The following is an 11,799-nucleotide window of genomic DNA, read 5'->3' as shown; positions in this document are numbered from 1 at the left end:
CCAAAAAATTTTATTTTATTGTTTTAAAAAATAGATTTCGATAAATAAAGAATAATTTTCCATTACACTATGGTTCAAAAATGAATATTTAAAAAGTTATGGTTAAAAAACTGATTTGTCCCATTGAATTCAATGCATTGTTTGTCCTCCGGTAAATCAGCTGATGTCAGCCATATTGCATTTCCCCCACCCAACTTGGACTACCTTATTTATGTTGGCACACCTGATAAAATGCGCGGGAAAGAAACAAATTTAAAATATTGTCACACTATCAATAATAATTTTTTTTGTTAACATTATTCACATACAAACATTTTTATTTTTAATTCAATGTTTAGTAAATTCTTACACAATTATTTAATAAATTATTTTTTCGATTTTTGGAAGACATATTTTTATTTTTAGAATTAAAATTTTTATTTTTTATTTTTTTAATTAAATTAATTAGAATTAAAAATTATTTTATTTGTATGAAATTAATTAATTTTTTGTCTATTTTTATCAATTTCATAGAATAAAATCAAGTTAAAAAAATAAACTGTTTTTTACATTAAAAATTTTTTAATTCTAAAATAAAAAAATACTTTAACGAAATAGTGAAAAATTCTCTAATAATTATATTCCATTTAGAATTTTGTATTATAAATATATAACATAATTTTGATGTTATGGTCTATAATTTACGTGGCATACTAAATATAGTGTATAGTTAACTAAGTGATTTATTTCACTTATAACATAAAAATAATTTATTGGATATGAAATCTCGTCATACTGAATCAAACCATAATAATTAGTTGAGTTTCATTAGTGTGCATTGTTTTATAGATATATTGAAATTATTATTATTATTATCATTTTTATTATATATTATATTATATAAAAGATATTTTGTAAATAATACTTTACTATCAAGTTGAGAATCTTTCATTGTTTATTAACAGTAAATGACAAGTAATGAAAAATTTATTTAAAGTCTTTTTAACGACGCAATATTCCAAACATAACATATAATATTTACAACTTGAGTATTACGAATTTAATTACATATTAATTAAAAAATATTTTTGTCAAACACCTTGTATATTTTTCCCATTAAATAAAATACTCCATATATGGTGTGCAATTTATATGAAAAATAATACTGTTTGTTAATTGTGGCCTTAGGTCTAAGCAAATTTGATAAAAATTAAGATTCTTTAAAATATACCGAAATTATAAAAAATAAAAAAAAGTAAAAAAAAAAATAATTGTTTAATTATTAATAATATGCAAAATGAAATTATTCACGTTTTTGTTAAACATATTTCACTATATACTTATATAACATTATATCTGGTACCCATTTAAATATATGTTTGTATAAAATCTGAAAAATGTTACGTATAAATTTGCAACATAATACGACAAAGAATAGTTCTGACTCTCTCCTCTTGTTCCCCACCTATTGGTATTATGTAATTCTCCAATGACTTCTTCAATAGTATAAATTATGTTTTTAATTTTTTTTTTCAATAAAAATTTCATGACAGTGACGTAACATATTGTAATGCTCTGGATATAATATATATGAAAGAAAATTGTTGGTCTAATATGCAGATTGAAATGGTATGATAGCTCAATTTTGGCTTTATCCGTTTCGCCTAATCCCTTCTATTCATTCTTTTGTCTTTTATGTATATTGTTGCGGGCGATTATCAATTCCGTATCCCGTGAGGGGAACTAAAAACTTCCCCTTCTTAAAACTAGAAAAAAAATTCCTACATTGTAATTATTTATAAAAATATATATAATATACTTTTAATTCCTGTGGAAATATAAATTACAAGTATTTAAAATTTAAATATTTGTATAAGTTTATGAATTTATCACTTAAAATATTTAATTTAACAAAATTATTGAAATTTTGAATAATTGAATTTGGAAACCAGAAAATACAAAATGGATTTTTCGTGACAAAAAGGACTTTTTCGCCTTTTTTGTATACATTTTTTTCGACTTTTTGATCCGAGACCTGCGATTATTAACATAAAAACATTGAAAATTTAATTAGTATTTATTGAGTAATTAAATTTATAATTATAATTAAAATTCTGAAAAATCAAATTAACCGGAAAAAATATTTAATGTCCAGAACCTAAAAAAATAAAAAATTTATTAATGGCCACAGTACCTATAATACCAATGTTGAAAATCGCACTCCGATGACTGTCCATTGTTGCACTCTCAATCCATTAAATCTTTAATATCCGCAAGTGTAATAATCCATTTTCGCAATTAGATTCATCATGATAGTATAGTATAGTTGATGTTTATTAATTTTGCCTCACTAATAGCATCTGTGTTTGATGGAGAAAGAAAAAAATGTAAACCAAATTTATTCCCTTGTTCGAGTTTCATTGTTTTGAAATTCATAAAGATGGATTTTCTCTTTAACGGAATTTTATCAAGTAAAATATATATTGAACCGAATTTTTATATCGAAGCATTTTTTATTTAACCGCAAATTTTTTTAACAGCTTTTCCACGTAATGTAATTTTTCTTTATAATACTATATACTTTTTGAAAAAGTGGAATATTGAAAACTATTCAAAAAGTGGAATAGTTTCAACTATTCGAAAAGTGTAATAATTGAAACTATTCTAAAAGTGGAAACTATTTTATAATGATAAATATGTTTTCTTTATAAGGTGTCAATAATCAGCTACTGTTGTTGATTTACAGTATACACGACTATATCTAATATGTATATATCAATCACAGAGAAACCACGACTATAGCCGCTTGCTTAAAAGCAAAAGGGATGAGAGGCAAGATCTGTTGATCATTTGCAAGCGTAATGTTTGAGACGTATCTGCAAGTGTATTGGACATCTACACATCTGTCTAATTGTTTATTTTACCATACACACAGACACAGAAATGTCGTCAATTGCTGTTGATACCATGACACATTGACATATGGGATTGGGTGACCTATATCTATGACCAACGAACCCTGTACCTAAGGTAATTTGTCGTTCCATATATATAATACACCTATATACTTTCAGATAACGCACTTCATTTACTTTACAGCAAATTTATTTCCAATATTTCAATTGTTCAATTCAATTTATATTGAACGAGCCAATTAATACTCGTTCTGTACTTTATCGAAATTATCATTTTTATGTAACACTCAGTTTGTTTCTTTTGAGTTCTTAACTAGAAGTGTCATAATATCTTTAAGAGATTTTCGAATTAACAATTCGATTATTAATAACAATATTTGTCGAAAACGAGGTCGAAAATAAAATTTCCAACTCTGGGGGGAATCGAATCTTTAACGATTTTCTGTGCTATATAAGTGGATAGTCGAAAAAGTTGATATAGTGATGCTGTACGCATTACTTTTGATTAGTAGTTAAAAATAGTGTTCAATAAATTAAACAGCCCACACAGCGTCGAAAATTTCCTGAAACTTTAAATTAACTTGACTGCAACCTTCGGAATCTTTAGTTGCGAAGCTCATGAAATTCAAAGTTGTTCTTTAAATTCCCGATGTTATTCAATGTTTGACGTGAAAGTCGACTGAACATTGCACGAGAGTTTAAGAAATTAAAAAATCTTCAGCAATGTTCAGTCAACTTTCGCGTCTAAAATTGAAAAACAGTCGAAATTTAAAGAATGACTTCAACTTTAATGAGCTTCGTAACTAAAGATTCCTAAGATCCTAAGATTCCTAAGTCAAGCTAATTTCAACCTTTAGAAAAGTTTCGATGCTGTATGGGAGGTTTCATAAAAAGAATTTCACCACTATTCTAAATGATTTTCCTAATATTTAATATTGTTCATCTGTTTCAGACTAGTCGGACAGGATGATGGGTACAAAAGTGTCATCTACAAAAGAGGTTCGGATTGGCCATAAGGCAAGTGGACTGTTCTTCAATACCACCAAGAAAGTGTTTCCATTTAAATTTGTACGAATTCTTGACTGGGTAAGTCGAATTAATTTCTGATGAATAACATTATTAACGTTTAGCCAGCTTTCTCTAAATCTATCATATGATCAGCTGACATGCATGCTTGTAGTGCGTGGTAACCTAAATAAGTCTGAAGCATAAGCTTCTTGCAAGTATCAAAATATCCTCAAAACTTCATAGCATTTTCTCTGCAGATATCAAATTGAGACAAAAAACACGAATCAAAAGTGTTGCGAAGCAACATTTTTGATTCGTTTTTTTGTCTCAATTTGATATCCGCAGAATAGTTGCGCCCTAGTATTTTGCATTTCTTCCTACTAGATGCAAATATTAATTATAAAAATTATTTTTGAATCATAATGATAATTTTTTCGGTGATACGAAGAAAATTTAGAGATTTAGAGATTTAATATAATGAATGTGTGATATATGAACGTCTTCTCGAAAAGCTGAGGTTTAAAGGAATCTAATGGCATCTGGAAGGTGTCTGTTGTTGCTTTAAAGTAATTTGAGGACAAGTAGCAAAGTTATTGTCTTAGGTTGCTCAACGAGTAGCAACCAGATAAGCTGACGGACAGGCCGCCGCGTGACTAACCCGCTGCTGCTGCAGCTGGTTGCAAATAATCGATTCGCTAAAATTTCCTTCATCTCGGTCATGCGCATCCCTTATTTCAACCCCAAACGCGACAGCATACGCACTATGAGGGTGTGGGATGGACACCTTTTCAAAATATCCGTGGAGTGTCGCCTCCGCTCTCAAATAATAGCGAAGCGCTTGCGTCCATTAAAGCGCGGCAGGGGAAAATTTGAATTTTTTCTTAAATGTAGGAGTTCACTGCTCCAGACATGTTGAAAACCATGGCTTAAGGTTCAGTAGGTTAAGGTTCTTTCTGGCAGGGTAGATCCTGTTTCTCTCTCTTTTTTGGCGGAGAGAAGAGGAGAGTCTTGGATTTTATGACAGCTGGAAATTTTGGCAATATTAATGGGTTTATTTACATAAAGGGAATTTTAAGCAATTCGTTTTGAATTGATTTTTCGAAAAGAAATAAGGGATACCTTTTGGTACATTGTCATCTACTTCTAAATTTCGAGAAGGCTCTTGGTCGAATGTAGCAAACATCTCAGTAGGCAACAAACACGTGTTTGGCGTTGTTTAGAATTAGTCAAGAATTTGATTGTTTGAGAGGGGAAATAAAATTTTTGTGTTTGGTGATGATTGCGGTGGATTACTGAGAAATGGTCCGGGACTTAAAATTAATCAGGCCACGAATCCATAGTGTGCAGTGGATCGACGGTTCTGCCGGTTTTTCTCGAGTAACGCGTTGAGAGGAGAAGTATCAAGCTGAGAGTAGCAAAGGGGTGGTTAGGGGGACGGTGGTCCAGCAGATAGATGGGGAAGTAAAGAGTTGGAGGAACGTCGACGAGGAGACAGGGGCGACAAGGTTGCCGTGAACGGAAAGGGTAGAACGGACGGGCTGCGCGAGAAAATCGGGGGTGGAGAGAGATATAGGAAGTGAAGAGTGGTGGTGTAGTGCAGAAGAGCGCTGGGGTGGAGGCGTTGGGTTGCCCGGGCGGGGAGCGGCAAAAACGAAGATGGCGGACCTCGCGACGCCCGTCCTCCACTGACGGTTCGAAGAACGACCGGCGGTTCGTGACACCTGCAAAAATCCACGACTTTTCATGTCATTTTTCCCCGTCGTGGATATCTCGTTCTTCTGTCTAGGTGTCTGTTTTGCGTTTGCAGACAAACCCTAAATACAAATCGATTTCCAAAAAGTAAAGTGTATCTTTGTCCCTTTTTCTCTGTCTCTCTCTCTCTCTCTCTCGCTCTCTCGCTCTCTCCTTCTCTATATCTATCAGTCAATTTTTCGCAAAGTGATTTTCGGTTTGAATTTTGGTTCTAGTTTGTGGTACTGTCAATGTACTGTAAGCAGTTTGATTGAACAAGAGTGTACATCCCCGGCAAGTAAGATGTAAATCAAAGGGATAATGCAGGATTAACGGATAAGGAGGGATTAGTCATTGAGTATCAGTGGAATTAAGAAAATTGATGATAGCTATGTCTGTTACTGTTGAATAGATTTATTTTATTAGAAAAAATTTAGAGTGTCAGTTGTAGAGTAAGCTGTTGAAAAGTTTTTGATTACGAGAGAAGAAAATAATGGAAATGAGATGACTTTGTGATGATTCGGCAAGATTCGTGAATTAAGTGACTGAGGTGTGCAATCGAGTGAGTGTATGTTGTATCAGTGCAAGGTGGTGAGAAGACTCGTTCGAAAGTAAGAAGTGACAACTGCAGGATCAGTTGGAATTTGAAGGAGGTTCATGTTCCAGGGAGTAACAAGTTGAAATAAAGTTGATCAGATCATTGGAAAGCATTACGATGAAGGTCGAAGTAGAAGATGGATTCGTCTGAGTAAGTCGAATTAATCTACGACCTATAGTAATGCCGCGAAGGTGCGCGCGCGCGGTTATGTCGTAACACGGTGCCGTCCTCGAGTCGCGAGTGCTAATACTTAACCTCACTTTCGTATCGCGTAGTAGTGCGTGCTCGACCCTGTCGTGATACGACCTACATAGCGTGACGTGCTGACAGGTTAGAAGGGACGTGACCTCGTCACATCCGTTCAAGGGTGTGTCCATGGGGTGTCGCGATCGGGTCCGAGGTTCGACGGATACACGGTTATCATCCTCATCATCATCATCATCATCATCGTGGTCGTGCGTCGTTCGGCGATTGTGATAATCGACGGTGACGAAGTGATAGAGCGTGGTGGTCCTGCCGCGTGTTCATGATGCAGCATGAACCTCAGTGTCCTGTTGTGGAAGCTCGCGAGTCTCGGCAGGGGGACTACGTGCAGCAAGAGGAGCAGGTGTCCAGTGGCAGGCACTACTACCGGGAGAGGGTGGTCGAAGAGGACGAGAGTTCGTGGGTGCTGCTGTCACACCTACAGCAGCAACAGCGAGCTGTCGCTTGTGCATCGCTGGCCCAGGGGAACTTCTAAGGGCCCCGCCAACCCGGACCGTACAGGCAGGCTCCTGGTCCATCGGCCCGGGACACGCACGAGCGGGGCTGATTCCGTTGAAAGGAGAGCCGCCGGCGGGCGAGTCAGACGACCCTTTCTCTGGATCGTCGACCTGGCTTCACACTGCAACAGAACCAAGTTGTTCGAGGAAGCGACTCAAGCACCATCAGGGGAGAACCAATGCCAGATCCGTCATCAGGGGCTCAACGAAACTCGGGAAAACTCACTGTCAGAAATTAGAAATAAGAGGCTCCAGCACTATCAGTTATCGGAATCAGTACCGTGTTTTGGTGAGGTACAGGGCCGTCAAGAGCGGCTTCAAGGCGAAAGCCAGCAGCGTACGCGTGAGGCGAAAGGCGGGCTCAAGCCTTCCTGGCAGCGATGCGGGGCCTCCCGCAGCACGGCATACGCGATCACAAAACGCACAGCCTCTCCATTTGCACTTGGAGATTTACTCCTCATCACCGAGCGGTGTTCCTTGGACCCCCCGCGGAGTCACAAAGTGGGATCACCAGGAAAAACGAAAGTTGCGCCTTCGGTCGGCGGTCCTCGTCGAGGAGCGTCGACGACAACGACGTGGGGACCTCGAAAGAGTCCCCGATCTCATGCCCATGCGACTCGACCCGCCCCGTGTTTCGGGACCACCCACTACCAGCGAAAGCAAGCCAGCGGCACCACAGGCTGAACATTCTTCAAGCAAACTCGAATTATCTCCCCTCAATCACTTCTTTCAACAAAATTCTCGAATTTCACACTCTTGCTCTCAAAACATTCAATTTATCAAGCACCAAGGATCCAATTACAACTCCAATAAAAGCGATCAACAACCCACAGCCGGACCTATTGCTGAGACTGATAACCTTTCCACATTTTCTCACATCGACAATGCGGATCAGACTCTCCGAAACAAAGTGTCACTGTTCTCCACCGGAAACCCATATTCGTGTCAACGCTATCATCCATATTTTCAGAAACAGTGGGTTATCAAGAGAAGAAAAATTCTCCGAAAGTCATCCATTGTGGACACATCGACAGATGCAAAACTCAAGTTGTTGGGCTTACCTCCTAACAATGTGCTTGCTTACACTGCCTTTATTAACGACGATAACGGCGACCACGACGCGAATCATGTCAATAGTGACCAAACACAAGTACCAAATTTCAAAAATCCGATTGATACTCAGGAAGAATACGATCAAGAGACCCTACAGACGAAAATTGCGAGATCAAGCTGTGTCAATAATAATCTATCTGAAACAACCACGTGCGTCGTCTTGCCAGGTGAATACTTCATCGATGCCTTCAAGTCCACAAGAACTATCGCGAGTGAAACGAGGGTCGAGAGATTTTTCAACGAGACTGATGCTCGCGACGAGAATTTTTCACGTATTAAAAGCAAGAGGAAAAAGACCCCTTCACGGTCTCACTGTTGTTATAAAGACAAAGACTCGAGCACTGATGACTTTAGAAACGACAAAAGTGACTACTTGTTTAAGAGCAGGAGAAGAAACAAGAACAAAAGAAACCCCTACACTGCCCTACTCTCAAAGTCAACTATTCACGAATGTCGTGAAAGTAAACTTTCCCTCTTCAAGGATACCAATCCTTTTTTCTCTAAAACTCGAAAAGCAAAAAGAAGCAATTCTTCCTTGGGAATTCTGGGCAAGGGCAACGCGTTGTTTTTCATCTTGTTCCTTATGGTGTTGCCCCTGTTGTGCTCTACGAATCCCTCGGCTCAGGTCTCTTCGGCCTTGGCGCAAAAGTCGCCCCTCTCGCGCAATGAAGACTACACGCAGCGCAACGGCTCATTCACGGTTCACCAGTACACCCCGAGCAACAATTTGCGGCAAGGTCAGCAGATTGTCCAGGAGCGGCAGAGAGCCCACCCTTACAACGAATATGCTTGGGAGGTGAACCAGATTAACCCGTGGCTGTCGGCGTGCGATCTAGCGGGTCCGGCTCCAGCCGATCTCCTGGGCAGTTGTGGTCCCCCGGAGGTGCCCAAGTATTGTCCGTACCCCTGTAGGCCGACGTCACCGGGTGATAGCAACGCTGCCTTTCGCGAAGTCATTGAGAGGCTCAGCGATAAAATTAAGAGGAGGAAATCGAGGTCGGGCAGGAAGTCGCGAGCGGACACGAGTCCTGGCAAGGGGATGGCTCCGGAACAGTGCCTTTTTTACCTTGAGGAGTCGCATAAGAGAGACATCTGTCGGGATGATTTTGGTCGGGGTAGTCCGCTGAGTTTTTTAACCCCGAGGGAGAATCGATATTGGTTCACGAGTGGCCTGCGTCTACGGCATTGCTGCGAGCACGCGGTGGTTAACGCCCTGACGCCTGGCAAGGATGGCCCGCTTGAAGATGTTTTGAATGGGGGCAAAAAATGCGTTGATGCCTTGGATAAACTACTTCTAGTCGATGCCCTCGCCGCCAGGTTACACTGCGAGTTTGAGGAGGTATTGGCGCGATACGACTGCGGGCAATCGTACTCGGTCATCCACAATTGCACCCACTGCAAGGTCAGTCCAACATTTATTTTACATTTTTATTTTTACTCTCCTTTCCTCACATCTTCACTCCTGACGAGCACATCTTTTTTCCTTTTATTAAATACCTTCATTTTCCATTATAAAATTGCATTCTCTAAATTTGAATATTTCTCGACTCTTCTTCTTCTCCTTCTTCTTTCTTCACCCTCACTTCCCACATTTTTATTCAGTGAGAAATTTCATTGGAAAACGAGTGCGCGAAATTTTCACTAAATTTAAATTTAGAGAGAGCACAAGACTTGAGGCAAATTTCTCGAATGATAAATCAATAAATTTTTGAAAGTATAATAATTTCCGTGAAAAATATGTGTACATAAAAGTAAAGAGTTGACACATTGTCAGAGTCTTGTTGAAATTTATATATGTGTACAAAGCTTTCTTTTATTGGTCCTGGCGTGTCGCTTTATACTCTTCCTGACGTCAAAAGTCTAAGTGAAAGAATATTTTCCAGAGTTGTTTCTCTTTATGAGAGGGGAATAATTTTCTCATACATGTTTCTGGAGTTTATTCTCCGGACATATATGTATTTAAACTATAAAAGTTGGTCGTTAAAAGTCTTTTATTATAAACAATAGTAGTTGGAATACGATTCAGTGTGAAAAAAAAGTTAATCGGCTTTAATTTCATTTTTTCTACGGATATCAAATTGAGACAAAAAACGAATCAAAATGTAGCTTCGCAACAGTTTTGATTCGTTTTTTGTTTTAATTTGATATCTGCAGAAAAACTGTGAGCTGTTAAATCATGTGTCATGGAAATTTTACTGACTGTTACATGGAATAAATACATTATGTGAAGTTTGATAAGGACCCCCTCCAACCGCCCTTAAAAACGTGACATTATTTCTGAAAGTTCCCCTAGCACTTTTTTATAATTTATGCGCAGAAAAAGCAAAGTCTGACACCGTTTACATCTTAAATCCAAAATAAATGAAAATTAACTTATTTTTAAGCTGAAAATAGATTTAGTTTAGTAACTTAATTAAGTTTTAGACTATTTTCTAAATTTTGAAATACATTGACAGTTTTCGGATATTATAACTTTTTTCGACTTATTTTCAAAATTCGCGACTTTTTCGACTTTTTCTCCAAATATTGCAACAAAATTTCACATTTTTAGTATAAATTGCAACTCATTTCGAATTTTACAGTGTGAAAAATAACTATAGAGACAAATCTTTCACAAATTATTTTGGAATAATATTATATTTAATACAATTAAACAATAATGATTATTTTTTTATATTTTTCAAACATTCAATTATTTTTAAAAGATTTTATCAAATTTCAATTCTTTGGAAATTTTTAAATTGGATATGATTAAAAAACTATTAATTTTTCAAAAATTATTTTAAAATATTTTTCAAAAATTAATTGTAAGAATTTATTTTCACATAATTTTTACAAGTATTATACCTTATTAACTTTTAAAAAAACGTCGACAGTTTATTTATTTTATTTACAACAAAAGATCCCGCGACAGTTACAATTATAAATAATTGAATTTTTTTATTTATATAATGGAATTCACGAAGCACTTTTGGAAAATTGTCAAAAATAATTGATTTAGAGATGAATTTTCGTTCAAAATTGCAGAAATTAATTGGATTTTGGATTTAGGATAATATTACTTTTTTCGACTTATTTTCAAAAATTACTTTTTCGACTTTTCCTTCAAATATTGTAACAAAATACCACATTTTTAATATAAAATATAAATTATTTCGATTTTTATAATGAGGAAAATAACTAATGACAAATCTTTCAAAAAATAATTTTGAATAATTTTTTAAGATAATTAAATTCTTTTAATTTAGGTACCTATAATTAAAGAATTGTTGAAGAATTTTAATTGAAAATTATGAAAAGAATCGAATTCTCAAAAATTTTAATGAAAAATTTTCGATTGTAAATTTAAAAATGAAAATTCATGACAAATTAACTTCTAAAAGTTATATTAAAATATTTTTGAAAAAAGTAATTCTTGGAATTTTGTCAATCTAGTTTTTTAAAATTTAATTATTTTTAATTACATATTTCTAAAAATTCAAATAAATGCAAACTAAATAACAATTACAATTGTTACAAAAAAATGAATTTTTGTATTTAAATAAATGAATTATCTAAGAATTTTCTGAAAATTATTAAAAGTAATTGATTTAGAGATGAAGTTTATTTAAAAATTGTAGAAAATAATTGAATTTTGGAATGGTTATAGTTATAATTTTTAGAAATTCAGAAATTTCAGGTGGTACTAAATTTT

At 35.6% G+C, this 11,799-nt stretch overlaps 1 protein-coding gene across 1 annotated transcript in view; it reads left to right on the top strand.

Annotated features, from left to right (window-relative positions):
• The first annotated feature begins 6,606 nt into the window (after nucleotides 1-6,606).
• The window catches only part of LOC122501690, an 83,782-nt gene continuing 78,589 nt past the window's right edge, over nucleotides 6,607-11,799 (top strand). The window contains exons 1-2 of the mRNA XM_043611348.1: nucleotides 6,607-6,686; nucleotides 6,795-9,507. Of these exons, the coding sequence (XP_043467283.1) occupies nucleotides 6,607-6,686; nucleotides 6,795-9,507 (2,793 nt within the window). The remainder of the gene's footprint in view (nucleotides 6,687-6,794; nucleotides 9,508-11,799) is intronic.

This window comes from Leptopilina heterotoma, unplaced genomic scaffold, assembly GCF_015476425.1.
Source record: "Leptopilina heterotoma isolate Lh14 unplaced genomic scaffold, ASM1547642v1 Lhet_212, whole genome shotgun sequence".
In the NCBI taxonomy this organism is placed as follows: domain Eukaryota; kingdom Metazoa; phylum Arthropoda; class Insecta; order Hymenoptera; family Figitidae; genus Leptopilina; species Leptopilina heterotoma.
This window is presented reverse-complemented; position numbering and strand designations above follow the sequence as displayed.